The sequence below is a fragment of the Vigna angularis genome, chromosome 1, assembly GCF_016808095.1.
Source record: "Vigna angularis cultivar LongXiaoDou No.4 chromosome 1, ASM1680809v1, whole genome shotgun sequence".
NCBI lineage: Eukaryota > Viridiplantae > Streptophyta > Magnoliopsida > Fabales > Fabaceae > Vigna > Vigna angularis.
The window spans coordinates 43,727,485-43,747,426 of record NC_068970.1 but is presented as its reverse complement, the minus strand read 5'-3'; the positions used below and the strand labels follow the sequence as shown (position 1 = coordinate 43,747,426).

At 29.9% G+C, this 19,942-nt stretch overlaps 2 protein-coding genes across 2 annotated transcripts; one reads left to right on the top strand and one right to left on the bottom strand.

The window, feature by feature from the left end:
- Positions 1 to 5,966: 5,966 nt before the first annotated feature.
- LOC128195042 (glutamate decarboxylase 4-like) lies at positions 5,967 to 9,019 on the bottom strand. Its single transcript, XM_052872017.1, has 5 exons — positions 8,855 to 9,019; positions 7,345 to 7,442; positions 6,985 to 7,189; positions 6,316 to 6,731; positions 5,967 to 6,237 (listed from the first exon to the last, which is right to left on the bottom strand). Exons 1-5 carry the CDS (start codon positions 9,017 to 9,019, stop codon positions 6,000 to 6,002), a joined length of 1,122 nt encoding a protein of 373 aa, XP_052727977.1. The 3' UTR covers positions 5,967 to 5,999.
- A 3,440-nt stretch (positions 9,020 to 12,459) lies between these two features.
- LOC108319730 (uncharacterized) lies at positions 12,460 to 19,749 on the top strand. Its single transcript, XM_017550966.2, has 4 exons — positions 12,460 to 12,940; positions 18,427 to 18,964; positions 19,054 to 19,312; positions 19,420 to 19,749. The coding sequence occupies exons 1-4, from the start codon at positions 12,513 to 12,515 to the stop codon at positions 19,557 to 19,559; spliced, it is 1,365 nt and encodes a 454-aa protein (XP_017406455.1). The 5' UTR covers positions 12,460 to 12,512; the 3' UTR covers positions 19,560 to 19,749.
- The last annotated feature ends 193 nt before the right edge of the window (positions 19,750 to 19,942 follow it).

The window sequence follows — 19,942 nt, the reverse complement described above, 5'->3', positions numbered from 1 at the left end:
TAAACATATCTTGTACATAAAAGCGGACACTTGAAAGCCGATCATCCTGAAGCACTTCTAAGCCCAGCTGCATCGAGCAACACGTGCATAAAGGGATACACTCCCGCTGGCCGATGTTCGCCCTAGAACACCCAGCTGCATCGAGCAACACGTGCATAAAGGGATACACTTCCGCTGGCCGATGTTCGCCCTAGAACACCCAGCTGCATCGAGCAACACGTGCATAAAGGGATACACTCCCGCTGGCCGATGTTCGCCCTAGAACACCCAGCTGCATCGAGCAACACGTGCATAAAGGGATACACTCCCGCTGGCCGATGTTCGCCCTAGAACACCCAGCTGCATCGAACAAAGGGACACACTCAACGCTCGACATTCAATGGTTAACGAGCGCCCACTCAGTCAGCGTTCGGCCTCAACGCTCGACAAACAATTATCAACGAGCGTCCACTCGGTCAGTCGTTCGGCCTCAACGCTCGACATTCGATTATCAACGAACGTCCACTCAGTCAGTCGTTCGGCCTCAACGCTCGACAAACAATTATCAACGAGCGTCCACTCGGTCAGTCGTTTGGCCTCAACGCTCGACATTCGATTATCAACGAACGTCCACTCAGTCAGTCGTTCGGCTTCAACGCTCGACATTCAATTGTCAGCGAGCGTCCAATCAGTCAGTCGTTCGGCCTCAACGCTCAACATTCAATTGTCAAAGAGCGTCCTCATGATCGGCCTCGCATGCCACTCGGCCTCCACCGCTCGGTCATACGTATCCTCACGTTCGGCCTCACTTGCTCCAGCAACCACTCGGTCACGATCAATCCACACATGAGCAATGACCAGGAACACGCTCTCTAATTACAGCAAAGACAGCCTCCCTCAAACTCATAAGTCCTATAGTTACCACGTCAACGGTTAACTCGGACTTGGGGGGCATGTTATGTAGTAAGGATATTTATGTAATAACATAAATATCTTAGATATTTTAGACAGTTAAAATATCAGTCAAAGCCACTAACCACACTTTTAGGTAAGGTGGTTATTTTTATTCTTTATAAATACAGTGACAGGACCCAAGTCCAGGTACGTTCTCTTTATGCTCTAGAGATCCTGAATAATACTTCAGAGCAGTATCCAATTACTCTCTTCTGAGCTTCAGCTCCATAACTCATATCTGACTTGAACGTCGGAGTATCTTTGCAGGTACCTCCCCCTCCTTTGGCGAATACGAAGGACAACAGTTGAAGAAATGCAAGCATCCCAGACATCCAGGAGCAACAGAGACACACAGGAAAATATTAAATATTAAAACAATACTAAGGTATTTTAATATTTTACGGTAAACAATAACTAAAAGATATTTTAATATTTTATCTTAAACAATGAAAAGAAAATTCATCAGATACTAAATGTTTGGAATCTTTCTTTTAAATACAATAATCGCATTTTATGTTTTTTTGAAACTTTAGAATAATAAAATAAAATAAACTGAACCAAAGGCATATAGAATCGTCTGCATTTTGTCGATGCTACAGAGTTGTAAACAGTAAGCATGGCACACAACAGGAAGAAAAAATCCAATTTATCCTTTGCCTATAGATATTACGACTTTTTATAAATTACAAGAAGTAGAAAAATAAATTAAGATATTCTGGGATAGATATTATTATTATGACTATATAAATTATACCAAGAAATATTCAATTAAATATTTTTCTTGTGATGTTATTATATTTGACTTCATAGCAATTATACCAAGAAAAATTCAATTAAATTTTTTGGTGGTAGATACGACTTTATACAAGTCAAGTATGTGAATCAAGATACGACTTTTAGTAATTAAAATTAATACATATAGTTTACTTTTTTTGAAAAAATATCATTTGATTTTACATTAATAAATTTAAGATAAAAAGTTATTTTATTTCGTATAAAATACTAAACCTAAAAACTATGGTCTTAGGGAAAACATAAGAGAAACAAGAGGCCCATGGATTTGGCAAGTAACTAGAACATGTTTATTTTTGAATCAAATTACGACAAGTTTAAGAGATATTTTAATTTATCCTATATTAGATATAGTATTTCAAATGCTACACTTTAATTCTCATTAGTTACATGTGCAACTTCAGATTAGACAGGAAATAGAACATTTATTACGGTTATGAATGGATAACTTTTTTGGGTTAAGTTTTAAGATAAAAAATTAAAAGAAAAATGTTTTTTATAATATATGTATAAATTAAAAAAAGTTTATATTTTATAATTAATTTATGTTTAATTTATTTATTTTTAATAAATATTTTATTTGTCATTCTTATAAAAATACCTCATTCATATATATTTATATGTTTTTAAACATTTTTTTATTTGTTTATTTGTAAAAAGAATATATCGTACACTTGAGGAGCTTCAATCTAGATACTAAAACTATTTAAATTAGTTCATTTCACTGGATTTGACCTTAAACAATAGGTTGGGTAAAAAGAGTCTATATAAAGTCAAATAAATTCTTTATTAAAAAAGTTTGTAGGCTTAAATATTCTTAAAGTCCTATGAGTTAGAGTTAGTTCATAAATTTTCTTTTTTAGCATAAAAAATAAAGAAGATGGATGACAAATGAATTATATGTCTTTCGTTCACGAGAGAGTAATATTTGAAGTTGGCTTGGGATTTTTCATTATATTCATTTTTTATCTTTTAAAATTTCATTATTTTTGTAATTGAGAGATGCACATTTAATAAGTCTCATTTTCCATTTTCATCAATGTTAATAACATTTTCACACTAATACAATAATGACTAGATTCATGAATTCATCAATATTTGAACAAAAACTAGAATTTTACCTATTTCTTTTTCAATGTAAATAACTATATTGTCCGCAATAAATTCATCTACCATTTTATTTAGTAATATTGTATTGATAATCTTCATTGTTGAAAATGATTTTTCTGTTATAACTGTAGAAACTAGAAGAGTTAATAAAATGAACTAAACAATCAATCATGTAAAATGTCCTTAACATTTTTTTTCTTTACTAAGATTGACATAATTCAAGCATGACTGATGAAATTCCTCAATTGTATGTCTTTGAACCTTTAAAAAAGGACTCCTCTAATTCAACAATTAGATTATTAGTATCATGCTTTAACATATATGAAGAAGTTTAATCTATCCTGTTTTCATCTTCACAATTTCCTTATATTACTTTTAAAAAATAAATCTATTCTTTTATTCTTCATCAACATACCTATTTTTTTTTTTGTTTAAGTTTAAAAGACTAAAAAATAATTTATCATAATCTAAACAAAAATTTCTTTTTCAATGTAAATAACCATAATGTCAGCAATAAATTCATCTTTATTTTATTCTGCAATCTTATTTTGATAATTTTCATTGCTGATCATTCTATCATAGTGGTAGAAACATGAAAATTTAAAATAAGATTAACTAAATGATCGATCAAGAAAAATATCCTTGCTTTTCCTATTATTGTAAAACATTGAGTTGATAAAATTCCTCACTCGTAAGTTTTTGAACTTTTCTTGTCAAAAATAAAAAAGAACAACTAAAAAACGAGAACAGTAATAATGAGTTTGTGTCTAATTTTCTTTCTTTTCTTCATAAACAAAAGAAAATAAGAAAATATATGAGAGAGAAAAATAAGTAAAATATATAAAAGAAAAAACTCAAAAGATAATGGGAAAGAAAATAGAAAACATTTTAATAAATTTTTTTATCATTTATTATATTTGATTTTATGCTTTATTATTTCTTAGCATTAAATATTGTATTTTATTAAAAAAATACCTAAATTAATTCTCATCAATTCTCAATATATATATTACATATAATTTAAAAACTTTCAAAAAGATTGGGGTGCCATGCACCGGCTACCCCTTCAATATTCCGTTATTGAAATGGCAGTTGTAAAGGTTTTTGTAGGAGTCTCTTCGAGAGTGATTATTCAAGTTGAGTTCTTCCTATTTTTGTAATCATTGTGATATGTATAAGCATAGATGTACTTCCTATATTTTATTTATTTTCTGTTGATAAAAAAAATTAGGTGAAATTGAAGAAAAAAATAGATATCCTGAAAAGGGCATTTTAAAATTAAATATAAACTTAAATGTTTTTAGTTTTTGAAATTGCTACATTTTGCTTATTTTTTCTATAACTTTTCATATTTAATTATTGTGAATTTACTTTTGTTCTTCTTAATTTATGTAGCACCTCTAAAAATATCAGATAGACTAAAAATAAATAATACCTTACAAGGTTAAATAATAACAAAAGAAAACAGATTTTGGAGGAAGAAGAAGAAGAAAATATATAGAAACAAAATTAAAATAGAATCATATTTAGGGAGAAAAGTAAACATATTTAAGACTATTACTTTCCACCAGTAAATATTTGTAAGTTTGATTGAAATAAGTTTTATAAATCAGTTTTTCCATAACTTAATAGTTTATGAAGAAATTTATTTTATTTTCTTACTGCTTTCTCGTTCTGTGTAATTTTTTAAAACACAATCTTAGATTGACAACAATTGAACTTTTATAGCAAAACTAATGAGTGGAACATTAAAAAAAATAGATAGAGTGAATCTACTGACATCGAATCATAGGAAAACAAACTAACATAGATGAAAACAAAATGACTAGGGCTGGGCATAATTAACTTAACTGCACTAAACTATAGATTATCTATACTATATTAAACTATAAAAACTAAACTATTTTTACTGATAACTAAATTATACTATGTTGTGGTTCAGTTTTAAAAAACTGAACCTTTATAGTTATAGTGCAGTTAACTGCATAAACTATCTCTTTTATGTTTATCTTCTACCATGCTTTGTGGTAAAGTCTTTTTCTATCATTTTTTTCTTTCAATCATCGATTCACTATGGTTATAAATATTTTTTGTTGATGGTCATGTTGACGTTCTATTATTACAATTTTTGATTTAATTTTCTTATATTAAACTTATAAGTTTTTATTTCTGATTTAATTTTAGTATCTTACCTTAATTGGGGATTTTTTATTTAGTTAATTTTTGTATTAATTAGTTGTTCTTAAGTTTAGACAATCCACAACATAATTAAATTGTAATGATAAATAATTATAGTAATGATAAATAATTTTTGTATTAATTTTTGTATTAATTAGTTGTTCTTAAAAAGTTAACTATTATTATAATAATTATTAAAATAAAATGATATTATTAAATTTATACTAAAATAATTATCTATTTTAAAAAAAACTAAATTTTATTATATTGTAATTATATTTCAAAAACTGGTAATTATTTTTATAACTTAATAAAATTAACTATAATTGTAAAAATAAAAAGATAAAAGTACTTATGTAAATAATTATAAAATATAATATTATATATATATATATATATATATATATATATATATATATGAGAATTCAGAAAAAGGTGAGAAGAGAAGAAAGATGAGAGTTTTTATATTAAACTAGATAATTGTCAAAATAAAAATATTTCGAATAACGCAAAACAGAGATAAACAGAAATATTTTTTAGAGATTAAGTTTTTAATCTATATAAAATAATATATAAACAAATTTATATTATTAAATTAAACTATATTTAATATGAGAATCAAATTTTAGACATTTTATATTTTTAAATTAATAATAAATAGTAATGATAAATAATTATAGTTATTAATTTAATTTTAATAATATGATAAAATAGTACCAATAATATTTCATTAATTTTTTTAAATTTTTTATTATAATTATTTACTAATTCTAATTATATAGATTTATAATTTAATTTTTTTAAATGCTGTGATGTTATTGAATATTAATTTATTTGTTTGTAATTATTAAAAAAAAATCAAATTGAACTAATTCTTTTAACTCTATCGATGATTAGCCATTGACAGTTGTACTAGTGCAAAACTACATTTATTTATTAGAAAAAGGTGCATTGTAGTTAACTGAATTGTTTTGTAGTTAACTGAACTAAAAAGTAGGTTGGTCAGCTCCAAGGTAATTGATATGGAACACAAGGTCTTCTGGTAAGTCATCCTTTGTCCTCCAAATAACCCAACCAATACCAGCATAAACAAGCCCATATTTGTGTCCACTCACGTTTATGCTCTTCACCAATGGCAGCCTGAAATCCCACTCCAGCTCTGGATATAGGAATGGAGCAATGAAACCACCACTTGCAGCATCCACATGAATAGGAGTTTCCCATCTGTCATCTCACAACCTTACCAATTTAGTAACACTTTAATTCATGACTACAGCTAATTAATTGAATAATATTACTCACCCAGTTTGCTTATTCTTTTGTAGCAGCAAGTCATTCAAGAGCTTCACGTCTTCAAACTCTCCATTGTATGTTGAACCCAATATTGCAGCCACACAAATAGTATTTTCGTCAACCAGCTGGACTGCTTTGGCAGGATCCATAACGTAGTATCCTTCTCTCACTTCCACTTCCCTCAACTCCACCTCAAAATACCTGGCAAATTTCTCCCAACATACTTGTACATTGGAGCCAGTGACCAAATTAGGCTTATCATAAGGTTTGCCTTCTGCCTTACGTTTGTTCTGCCACTTCTTCTTGAATGCAAGTCCTGCCAGCATTATTGCTTCCGATGACCCAACAGTTCCTGCTCCAATAGCATTCTCATCTTCTCCGACGTCAGCATGGAACAAACGTGCTATCATGTTCACACACCGGTTCTGTTTTCAACACCACAGAAAGAAAGAAAATTTAGTGAGGGGCCAAAAGCAAAACAAATAAGATTGAAAAGGAAATTTTGATGGTTGTATAACTGTAAAATAAGAGGAAGTACATGAAGGTCAATGGTGGCAGGATATTAAAAAAAGAAAAAAAAATTGTCGAAGGTGGTCAATAAGAACCAAAAAAATTTAACATCTATCTGATATTCCAGCATATATAAAAAAAAAAGAAGGAAAGATTATGGGAAACTACGTGAAGGTCTGTGGTGATAGGATATTCGTCCATGTCCACGTAGTTCTTGTTGATGGATTCCATGATGAGTTTGTTGCACTCTTCTTCCATGGAAGTTGTGACAAAGGAAGCCAAGTTGAACTTTGGAATAGCATCAAACTGCAACTCATCGTGTATGCTCTGGTAAGCAGCCTCCCCAGGCATGGAATCCTGAGGTATGGAAAACCTGGAAATGTAGCCAAAAGAGAATTTTCATTAACTTACTACCTCCAGAGAAAGAAAAGGAACTGAAAGAGTGGTAATATGAAAATCATAGATATTAAGGCATTGAATATAAGGAAAGAAAAAAGCACGGAAGATGAACAAGAAAAATATACTTACCTGGGAAGAGAGTCTCTAACAAAGCGAGAAGAGAAGCTAGAATGAAGAAAGATGTCAGACTCGGAAGCATGTTTGTGTCTTTGTGAGAATAGTTGATACTACAGTGAGATGTTAGGGTGTGTAGGTGAGAAGGGAGGTTGTGGTATATTTATAGGTTGTAAGTTTTATTTGCATGGCAGAAGGCTTTGGAAAGGGTTCATGACTTTAGTGTTTTGTAATTTTTGCTTTTATTTTCTTGGGAAATCAGATGCGTTATTAATGTGTTGTTAGTAAGTAGTTATTAACAGTGGATCCACTGTTAGTATTTATTTTGCTTCTAGGACCGATCACCTATTAAATGTGTACATAGTTATATTTTACCGCTAACTTTTTCAAATATGTTTTTATATTAATAAAATAAAATACTTTCACATGTTTTTCCTCTTGAAAATAATGAATTCATTCTTTTTACATCAAATGACTCAACCATCAACACCAAAATTGATTTGTGAAAAAACAACTATTTAAATTGTGAAATTTAAGTTTCACCATTCAGAACATGACCTCTAAAGGTCAAAATTTTAGACTGATCTACTTTAAATACTTTAATATGTTTACAAAAGCTAAATCAATTGCTATAATAATTCATTCTACCAATAGAGTCAAATATACAGTGATAAGCTAGCTTTTATATTCTCATAGTAAAACTTTATATTGATGTTAAAGAAATAAAAAAAATTAAACTAGAATGTATGTACTTTGTTTATAGGATTAAATATGTTTTTAATCTCTATAATAAAAATATCATAAAACTTTAAATAACATCCATAATCCTATAATAAAAAATTTCAATATCATAATGAAATTCTCTTATTTAGTTTACACATTATTTTTCCAAAATTACCTAAATATAGAATTATTTTCTCCACATATAATAAATAACAGTTATTTTTTCTGCAATTGTTTCAACCAACTTTTATTTCTTAATATATTTCAAAAAATTCATATTACAAATTTTAATTGTAACATTCAATAATGACTTAAAGTAATTTTTTAATTTTTAAAATGTGAATTTATTTCTTTTATAATTTTTAATTACAATATTTAATAATCATTTAGATTATTTTAAAATATGTCTTACAATATTGTTTTAAGGTTTAATAATTTGTGAGGTCTCTCAAATTGGTTCTTTTTTTCACGTTTCAATTGGATGTTTATTAGTTCTTTTTTTTCGTGTCTTAATTGGGTGTTTATTTTGTAAAAATTGTAACAATTACACCTTTACCCCGTTAAAAGACTTCATATTTTTTGGTGTACGTGAATCTGATGTGTCTTTTTTGTGTATTTTTAAAAGAAATTGACAAAAATGAATTAAACATTGTGAATGAGTTTCAGAAATTAGGGATTGAATTTGTTTGAATTAGGGATTGAATTTTTTTCAAATTAAAAATTGAATTTGTTCGAATTAGGGGTTGAGAAAAAGGTATTGAGCAATTAGGGATTGCCAACCACCACCTCATTGCACCACTACTTCTCCATCTTCATCATATTCATAAACCCGTTGAGGAAAGAAAGAGGAAAACCCAGAAACAGATCCATTCAAAACCCAATTCGTCCAAGTCGCAACAATTGTGTGAGTATCAACTACAACCACGAGTTCACCATGGAACCCTAATTTAGAACCAGGGTCGTTCATCCTTGTTTATCTCCATGGTAAACTGCAGGAAAATCAAGCCAGCAGTCTTCGTGAGCCCTAATCACGACACCCAGAGAACCCATATCGCGAACATTCTCGCATCGCAGCCCCAAAGTTTCAAAAACCTAATTAAACCCTAAAGTCATTATATGTTCGCGGCACTGAAATCGCTACAAGAGCCACCACAAGAAACACTTTTGTTCTCCATTCTCCACTGCGACGCAAACCAAATCGCAGCCATGGAAATCTGCAGAGAACCCAATCATAAACCCAGAAAATAGAGAAAGTCCAAAATCGCATCTAGCATCAGTTCATCTTCCTTACGCAAGAAGAACAAATATAAGCAAGACGAACATGAGTCATCTTCAAATCTCTCTTACTTCTAGAACAACAAACACCTTGGAAGAAGAGACACAACGAACACCTTTGAAACAATTAGGGATTCATAAAAAAGTTTTCCCAACTTTTTCCTAACTTTTTTATTTGAAAACAACTAAAATTCACATAACGCACTGTGTCACAGCCACATCATTTAAAAACTAATATGACCATGCCACGTCAACCTAATTATAACGCTATTTGACGGTCCAATTTAATAGCACGAGTGTAATTGTGCATGAGTATAATTGTTGCAATTTTTACAAAATAATGATCCAATTGAGACGCGAAAAAAGAAAAGGACTAATTTAAGATTATCATTCCAAATAGTAACTTCGCGAATTATTAAACTTTGTTTTTATAGTTTTTTTTTCGATTGTCATGTTGATAAATATTGTACTCAAATATAGATTAATATTTTTAATTAATTGAGATATATTTAATTAAGTTTACACAAGATTTTAAAAATAAAAATATAAAATAATATAAAACTAAGATCTCGATATTGAAACTAATTTATGCAAAAAATATATGAAAAATTGTATAAAAAGTTATATAATTAGTTTGTGTATAAACTAATTTCAAGTATAAAAAAATTAATTTTATCTATCTTTTAAATTATAAATTATTACTAGAAAGTTTACCTCGAGGTAATCTTTTTCTTTCAATTCATTTCTGTTTTATAATTTTTGCAGAAGAGTATAAGTAAGTCAACTATAATTTTATTATTGAAATAATTAAAATAGACAGTTTAAATGTTAAATGTGATTCATAACCTTCTAACCTGAATTCAACATTCAAATTAGTGTGGTTACTTCATTTGTTAGACAGAAATAAGTCATGCAAGTAAAAAAAAAAAAGACTAGCAATAAATTTATAAGATATAAATTTTAGACAAAATCTTATATATTGAATTGCATGAGAAAGACTTAAATTTAATATCCGAAATTTTCTATCTATAATTTTAGGTCTTAAGTATGATTTAAATTTATGAGAATGATTTTTTAATTTTTTTTAATTTTAGATCTTAAATATGATCTTAATTTTTTAAAAATTATACTAACAATAACGTCTAAACAAAAAAATATAAAAAAATTAGTTTTATCTTACATTTAAATATGTTGGTAATAAAATTAAAAAAAACTGTTAATAAACTATAATTAAAAATATTAAAATTTATAATATGTTCTATTATATTTAAAAAAATGACTTGTCGAAAAGTTTAATTTTAAATAAGATGAAAACATTTGATGAAATTAAAATTTTAAATTAAATTTATGTGGAGATGTGTACAGGTACATAAACTTTAAATTTAGACACCTGAAACAAAAATAGAGATTACTTTTATATTTTGAATTCATTTATGATTTCATGTGCAAAAGAATATATCTAGGGTACACATGTTAAGCTCTCATTATAGGCATTCGTCCTAGTCCACGTGGGTTGGAATCAAAAAAGTTCACAGATAAAAAAAAGTCTTTCATTAAAAAAATCCACAGAATTAAATATCCCAAAGCCCTATGGATTAGGGCTAGCCCATGGGTCTTTCTTTTTACCAAATTTTTAAAAAGAAACACATCACCTTAATCATTGTTCCATTTACTTTTTATGTCTCATTGAATATGATGTGTAGATACTAATGGTTGAGTTAACAGTTTATTACTAAAATAGTATACAACACTTTCTTTTAAATATTTAATTAAAAAATCATATGTTGAAGCTTGTGACTTGAAGGATATATATCTCTATCTATCACTATCTCAATCAAAATATATATATATATATATATATATATATATATATATATATATATATATATATATATATATATATATATATATATAGAAAGTATTCACATTAGTCAAAGAACAGACCACCAATATAACAGGTTGTATGAGCAGTTTAGAAATAAGTAAAAATGTAAGAATAAATTGAAAATTATTAATGAAAAACTGATAGATATTAAATTAATTTTTTATAATTAATTAACGTATTTCGGTACTTTTCATGCTGTTTATAAGATTAAAATGTAAATTTCCAATATTACATTTTTTATATCAGCAAGTTTAATTTACATAAAACCTTATTTTTTTATTTTTCTAATGTGGTTATTTGATCAATTTGGTTCATAAATATTTAATATAATATAATATAATATATATATATATATATATATATATATATATAAAAGAGAGAGAATAAAATTACAATAAATTATGTATATATAAATTATATTGTTTCTAAAATTTAATTAAAGTTTTGCAGTGGGGCTAAACCCACTTTAACTCTGATCCTAACCCACTTGAGAAGGGATTTTGGGGGTTGGGACTTTTTTTTTATCCCTACTTAAAGAGACTTTTTAAAATAGGACTTTTTCAATAATAGATTGGAGCTGGTCGTGGGACCATGGATTAAATTGACACTTCTAACCAGGGTGATAGATGTTTGAAGCTGTAAACAATATAAATTTTGAGCATACCAATGTTTTATCAAGTGACTATTGAAGTGGAAGGTCAGTAATAAAGTGGTTTCTTAAATATGAAATGTTGAGAAAATGGTGAAAATACAAAGATAGCATGAATAATTCATCAAGAATATGTTAAAGAGTTTTTTTCTCAGCACATGAAGATCTTTTTCATGGAAAAGAAACACGGAACCAATCAAGAAGGACAGAAGAAATTGACAATGTCTCATGCTAATGAAATCGACAACTTTAACCTTTTTCTCTGTCCGGTGTCGTTCTCCTTCTGTACCCTTTATTCTTGGCTTCAAACTGTAACCTCTAGCAGAAGGCAAAAGAAAAAACTCACGAGATTAAGCAAGGTTTGCTTTCTTCCTTTTCTTGTGTCCACCGTAAATGTTACTGAACTTCCATAAAGTTCCACTAAAGCCAAGATAAATGACCACTTATACACATCTTTTGATTCTAATCTAATAAAAAATGGTGAGGAATTCATGATATAAAAGGACAATATTTAAGTTCTAGAGAACTCTATAATACATTAGTTTTTAAGTACACTATAACTTTACATCATATCTTAATTAATCCCAAGGATATCAGAGTAGAAATAAACACAATCATTGTCTTCTTGTCTCTTACAACTCACAATAAACAATGAATCCTTCCAAACCCAACAACACAAGGATTGACATTGAACCATCGAACAGAAGAGTGTCTTTTGCTGAAAACAACCCAGATGAAGAACTGTCATCCCACCAGCACCAATCCTTAAATAACACTGTTCCCTTGCTCCTACAGCCATCATATGCGAGATCAAAGTCCATGATCTTCGATGAACTGCGGAACTTTCGCATCAGCCTCAAGTGGTGTGCCCTTGACCACTCTTCATGCGTTGGAAAACTCATATCCTATGTCACTTTCATCTTCTTCACCATCCTTGTCCCTCTTCTCACGTCTATCTTCGTTGAAATCCCTTCCTCCGCACCAGAAGATGACCCCTTCTCCTTCAACAAGCTTGTTCAACTGCCCGAATCTGCCCTCGCCATTATTTCCTTCTTTACAATCTCCAGTTTCTTCAGAAGGTACCAAAACAAATACCTCATCGTGCCAGTATATGTGTTTGCATATATAGCTTTATACATTGAGTGTTCGTTTTGTTTTTGATTTTTCCTTATATTTCTTTCTTTCTCATCAACGTCCAGTACTTCCTTTTCTTCTACTTTGTCACAATATCTAATTTTTCCTTCTAAGAACTTCACGAAAAAAAGGAGAAATGGTCTCCAGGTACTTGAAAATTTTCCAGATAATTAAAACTACAATAATTATAATAAGGAGATAACACTTATTAAGTTTTTTATTTTATTTTATTGCTTTTTATTTTTATAAGATGAAATGAATAACACTTAAATACATGCATATATAAATTATTGTAAAGCATGCAATACACGGCTATTTAACAATTTCTTAAAAGGTATACTATTATGATTCCAATATAGGTAGACTGTTAAACCTCACGAACTAGAATTCTGTCTATTAACATTTTGAAAGATTTTCAAATCTAATTTAATTGATTATATGTAAGAAAACAAAAGTTCAAATGCATCTTGCAATTAGGCTACATATAAAAGCACTTTAGGTTTTTATGTTTTGACATTGGGATTCAAATGCCGCTTTTGAAAAGCTTATTCTTAATATTTTAAGGTTATAAATCGAAAGTTGATAAGATAAGAAAAGTGGTAAAATGTGAAAGTAGTAGTTGAAAATAATATATTTTGTAATTGTGTGTTGTATTAGATGTTGTCTTACATTAAATGGTAAAGTACATGAGTATTTATAAACTTAGATTATTCTAGAAGATGCTAACCATAACTTATGTTGAATGTTTTAAATTTTTACCTATATAAAATTTTCTTGATTTTTTTTCCTATCTTAGATTTTTCTACAATATTCTAGAATTTGTATTACATTATTCTAGAATTTGCATTACATTTTAATGCTCCTCCTTGACGCAACTTCGGTAACTCCAAGTATAGCGTGCAATAGATCAAATCTTGGTCTTGGTAATGCCTTCGTAAAAATACCTACAATTTGGTCTTCTGTTGGGTATTACTTGAGTTTAATTTGTTTAGTTGTCTCTTCATCTCAAATGAAGTGATATTTAATAGTTATGTGTTTTGTTCTTTGATATGGACTGAATTTTTTGCTATATCTATTGTCGATTTATTGTCGCAATAGATAATAGTCAACACATCTTGTGGTTCACCCATTTTTTCAAGTATTCTTTATACTCATATTGCTTAACTCGTGGTTTCAGTAGCTACTACATACTCTGCTTCTACTCTTAATTGTGACATGATTGCTTGCTTCTTTGATGCCTAAGATAAAATACCTAATCCTAGTGAGAAAGTTTATCTTAATGTACTCTTCATGTTGTCCATTGATTTGTCCAATCACTATCTATCTAGCCAATCATGCTTGAGTTAGTAATGATTTTGTACCATTTATCAAACTCCTTTATGCCTTGTAGATATCTTAAAATTATTTTTCCTACTCCAAAATGAATTTGACTTGGCTTTTGAATGAATCTTGATAAAAGACTTGTAGCATACATAATGTCTGGTTGTGTGGTTATGAAATACAAAAGACTTCTAATCAAACTCTTTTAGCGTGATGCATCTACTTCTTTTTCTCCATCATCTTTTTATAGCTTCTTGTTACCACTAGTGGAGTAGCGACAAGTTTACAATCATACATCTTGAACTTCTTTAATAAAGTTTCAATATATTTCTTTTGAGAGATAAGTATACCTTATATATTTTTGTTGTTTCACCTTTATACTGAGGAAATAGTTCATCAAGTTAAGATTGATCATCCTAAATATCTTCATTATGTATTCTTTAAATTCTTTCATTATCTCTATATTGTTTCCCCTATAGATAAGATCATCAACATATAAATAGACAATGAAATGATATTGACCTTATGTCTTAATATATAGTGTTAGTCCACTCTTGTTCTTCCTAAATCCTTGAATGATGAAGTATTGATTAATCTTGTTATATCATGCTCGAGGAGCTTGCTTGAGGCTATATAAGGCTTCTTTTAGTCTTAGTACATTGCCTTCATTGTCTTTGTTGATGAAGCCTTGAAGTTGTTCAACTTAAATCTCTTCTTCGAGCACTCCATTTAGAAAGACTAATTTGACATCTAGTTGATAGATGCTCCATCTCTTTTTTTTGTTGTTGTAAAAGCTATTAAAACTCTAATTGTATCTAAGTGAGCAACTAGATCAAATATCATATTGTAGTTTATTCCTGATTGTTATGAATAACCTTTAGCGACCAATCTTGCCTTGTGCTTTTGTATAGTTCCATAAGGATTGAGCTTTGTTGTTTATACCCACTCTAATAATGTTTTTTCCATAAGGGAAATTTACGAGTTCCCAAGTGTTTTTCTTCTTAATCATTTTAATCACTTCTTCCATAGCCTTGACTTATACTTCTTGCTTCGATGCTTCTTCATAACAATTAGGCTCAATAATGGTCATATTACAAGTTTTGTATATGTCTACTAAAGATCTTACTCGTCTTAGAGTGGATTTACATGACAAATCTTGTTGTTGTTGTTGAGGAGATGGATAAAGCGTACTTGAATCTCCTTCCTCTTCTTGAGTTTATTATTGAGATTGTTGTACTAGAACTAAAATGTTACTTTTAATAACTTTTTTTTCTTCCCAATTTCAAGAAGCATCTTCATCAACCTCAACATTTTGACTAATGATGACCTTTTTTTTGTTTATGGGTTGTAGACTCAATAGCCTTTTAACTATGTGTATATCCCAAGAATAATACTCATATAGTCTTATCTTCAAGTTTGTGCCTCCTTTGACCAGGACATGTATGTAGCAAATAGATTAAAATACTCATGGGAGTTTAGCTTATGGCTTTATTCCATTACAACCTTCAACAAGAGTATTTTCTTGCACGGTCTTAGTTGGACATCTATTTAGAATGTAAATTATAGTGTAGATTACTTCAGCCTAAAATGTGTTAGGCATACTTTTCTCTTTTAGCATTGATCTTGCCATCTCAATAATTGTGCAAAATTTTCTCTCCAACACACCATTTTGTTGTGGAATATATGCGAATGTAAGTTGTCACTCCTTGCCATGATCACTTTTAAGTACTTTTTTCTGTTTTCCACTTTGCTTCTCGATAACAGCCTTTTTTGAATACTCCTAAGACTTATGACTTTCCCTTTAAGAAATATACACATGTCATTCTAGAGAAGTCATTGAAGAGGATGAGATATTTGTGTTGTGATGTGAAGGCATTATCATCGGTCCACAAACATCAGTATGGATTAACTTCAATAAGTCTTTTGTTCTACATGCATTTCCTTATGAGAATCGTTATCAGTGTTGTTTTTCGAGGAGGCATCCTTTGCATGATAATTATTCTCCTTCAATTGTGGAAGATCTCTCATCATGTTTTTATGAAATAGAAGCTTTAAGGCAATTGTGTTGAAGTAACCAAATCTCTTATGCCAAAGCCATGAGTCATCAATTTCTGTCTTCATGGTAATATTAGTTCCAAAGTTTAAGGCTTATTGGAAAACTTCTATTTCTCTTCTTCATTTTTACTTGGCCAATTTCTATCATTTTACCATCATAAAATTCGTATGTATCTTTCCTAAAATAAAGAGAATATCCATCATTTGGCCAATACTTAAAATATTCTCTTTAAGATTAGGAACTAGTAAAATGTCTTTGATGAATTTCGTACGATAGTTCATTTGCCTTGAGACTCCATTGTAGTTTTGTTTCCCAACCAAACTTTGACATTGAAAGATTTATCAAAGTCTTTGAAGATGCTTTGATCTTTCGTCATGTGATTGCTACATCCATTATCCAAGTACCAACTTTCTTCTCTGGTAGCAGATTTTTGAATGACTTAGAATAAGTGTTTCTCCTAATTATGTTTCCGCAAAGCTTGCTTGATACTTATTTTTATTATGATAATACTTCTCTACGTGACTAAATTTCTTATAGTACTAACATTGAGGTTTTTCGTGATGCCAACAATTTTTTTTCCAAATGACTTGTCTTTTTACAGATGGCCCATAAAAGACATTTTTCTTGACGAGTGACAGGGAAACTTCTATAATTTCTTTATTTCTAGAAATTTCTCCTCCCTTTTATTTTCTTCATATTCTTTATTTTGAGACTGTAATTTAAGTTTTGATTGAAAGACATTTTCGACTGAGTCTTCTTCACGCCTTTTCAATCTTTATTTATAAGCTTCAAGAGAGCTCATTAGTTGTGTTACTAACAATGTAGCCAAATCTTTTGTTTGTTCAGTCGCGATTGTGATTTCATCATATTTTTGGGGAGCAAAAATTAAAATTTTCTCAATGATTTTTTGGTCAAGAATATTTTTCCCATAGGCTCTCATATGACTAACTATTTCTTTTATTCTAGAATAATAGTCTTTAATAGTCTCATTCTTTCATTCTTATTAATTCATACTATTGTCTTAGAGAATGAAGTTTAAAATTGTATCTCATCACTTTCTTGAACCTCCTATTTATTATGTTTCGACCCTACTTTGAACTTGTGGCACGTATTATTTTTGAAAAATTTGTGTCATCAACTTCTTGTTAAAAAGAAAATAAAGCTCTTGAATTCTTTTACGTGTTTTCCTTCAATTCCTTCTTTTAAGTTACAAGAAGAGTGAAGGTGTCTTCTGGAATAGTGAGTCTTTCTTCTATAATGTCCCACAAATTTTGAGGGCAAAAGAATGTATTCATTTTGACATTCCAAAAATCATAATTTTCTCCTATGAAAATAGGTACTAAAATTAATGATGTTTTTATTGGTAGTAGTCATGCATTGAGAAAATATTTTGAAAGTAGTATAGAATGAAGTTATAGTTTTTTAAAAAAAAAGGTTGTTGAAAAAAATTATCTATGCCCATTAGGTGACCAAACATTTCTATGGTACCACTATTAGTATTTTTGAGGTTGTGAAAGGAAATTTAATAGGATAAAAAAATTGTAGAGATAGTAAAACGTGAAAGTAGTAGTTGGAAATAAAATATTTTGTAATTGTGTGTGTTCTATTAGAGGTTATCTTACATCAAATGGTAGAGTACATAAATATCTATAGATTCATAGATTATTGGAGAAAATATTAACCACAACTTAAGTAAAACATTCTAGATTTTTAATTATGTAAAATGTTCTTGATATTTTTATTCTTATTTTAGATTTTTCTATAATATTTTAGAATTTATACATTTTTAATACTTCTGTCTTAGGATTTTTTATATTCTTTTAGAATTTACATTTGACTTTAATACTTAAAAAAAAAAGTAATTAACACAGTTTATTTATTTGAAAATCAATTTAATCATACGTCAAGCTATGCCCAATTAAAAGGCTAGATGTGTGCATCTAACTGTGATAAAAAAAAATTACATGTACACCATTTGATTACTCTTAATGATATTGGTATGGTTCTAACACAATTGAGTTGTGTTATATGATTAGAGTGATCTTTGTGATGTAGGTATGGGCTTAGGCAGCTTCTGTTCCTAGACGCTTTGCAAGAAGACACAAACTATGTTCGACGCGGGTACACACGGGAGCTTGAGAAGGCTTTCAGATACTTGACATACATAATCCTACCTTCCTTCTTGGTGGAGCTTGTCCACAAGATTATATTCTTTTCCGCAGTTAAGATCTCAGGCCCAGACATACGACCTGGGTTCCCTCTGAACTCAATAGTGTTTGTGTTGATGCTGGTGTGTTGGGTTTACAGAACTGGGGTGTTCCTGTTGGTATGCGTGCTCTTCAGACTCACATGTGAGCTTCAAAAGCTTAGGTTTGAAGGTGTACACAAGCTGTTTGAAGGGTGTGGGTCAGAGGCAGGGGTCATATTCAAAGAGCATGTCAGGATCAGGAGGCAGTTGTGGGTTACAAGTCACAGGTATAGATTCTTCATAATTGGATGTGTCGTTACCATCACTGTTAGTCAGCTCGGTGCTCTGCTTCTTGTTTTGGCTTCCAACTCTCACAAGACCTTCTTCAATTCTGGTGACCTTGTGGTAAGAAGATTCTCATATAATTTTTACAAATTTTAATTCATTAATTCTCTACAGAATAAATTTTAATTCATAATTTTCTTTTTATGCAGATTTGTTCAGCAGTGCAACTGAGTGGCTTCTTCATGTGCATTTTGGGAGCAGCGAGAATCACACACAGAGCACAAGGAATAGTCGCAATTGCCACAAGATGGCACATGCTGGTCACCACTGCATCTGCTGAATCAGAGCATTGCAAATCTCAGGTGTCTGAGGGCCTCGCTAGTGACACTGATTCTGATGATTCCTCCAACATACACGTATCAGTCATCCCACCACAACTTTCGTCTTTCCAAACCCGACAAACCTTAAGTGAGTCAAAATTATAAACCATATCAATTCAGTTTTTACTTTTCATTTTCAAATCCAATTCAAAATCAGGCTTAGACTAATTACTTCATCATGTTCTACTTTTACAGTAACATATTTACAGCATAATCACGGGGGAATAACGGTATATGGGTATTCACTTGATCGAGGATTGCTTCATACTCTGTTTGCCTTCGAGTTTTCCCTAGTGCTATGGATTCTTAGTAAGGTGGTTGTCCTGTCCAAATAACCAAGTATTCAAGTCCGAAAAATCGCTTTGCATGGAGCAACCAACATTATAAGGATATCTCTTCTACTTGCTTCCATTTTTTTTTTGTAATTATTAATTTTCAAATTACTTCAATTGCACTATAGTATCTGTTATTACAAAAATCGGATGAACACCACTATAGTATCTTATCTCCGACGTCTCTCATGAAGCCTACTGGCATCCTTAGCTTTTGTTGGTCGAACAATGGTCGTTTTTGTTTTTGATGTTCGAGTAGGGATTACCTTTTTGTGTATTCAACCGAGCAGGAACCATCAAGGTGTTATTAACACTGATCCTGCACTCCAGGCATAAAGCCAATAGAGAATTCCACCTCTCTAGGTTGTAGTCCAAGCGCCTCTTAT

Bases quoted from the DNA above. Each gene is read 5' to 3' on its own strand.
- LOC128195042 (XM_052872017.1), bottom strand. From the start codon at position 9,019: ATGAACGACCCTGGTTCTAAATTAGGGTTCCATGGTGAACTCGTGGTT. The intron at 7,443-8,854 runs GTAGTGGTGCAA...ATCTCACTGTAG, and splicing joins AATATGATGAAGATGGAGAA to TATCAACTATTCTCACAAAG. The intron at 6,238-6,315 runs GTGAGTAATATT...GTGAGATGACAG, and splicing joins CAAAAGAATAAGCAAACTGG to ATGGGAAACTCCTATTCATG.
- LOC108319730 (XM_017550966.2), top strand. From the start codon at position 12,513: ATGAATCCTTCCAAACCCAACAACACAAGGATTGACATTGAACCATCG. The intron at 12,941-18,426 runs GTACCAAAACAA...TTTGTGATGTAG, and splicing joins ATCTCCAGTTTCTTCAGAAG to GTATGGGCTTAGGCAGCTTC. The intron at 18,965-19,053 runs GTAAGAAGATTC...CTTTTTATGCAG, and splicing joins TCAATTCTGGTGACCTTGTG to ATTTGTTCAGCAGTGCAACT.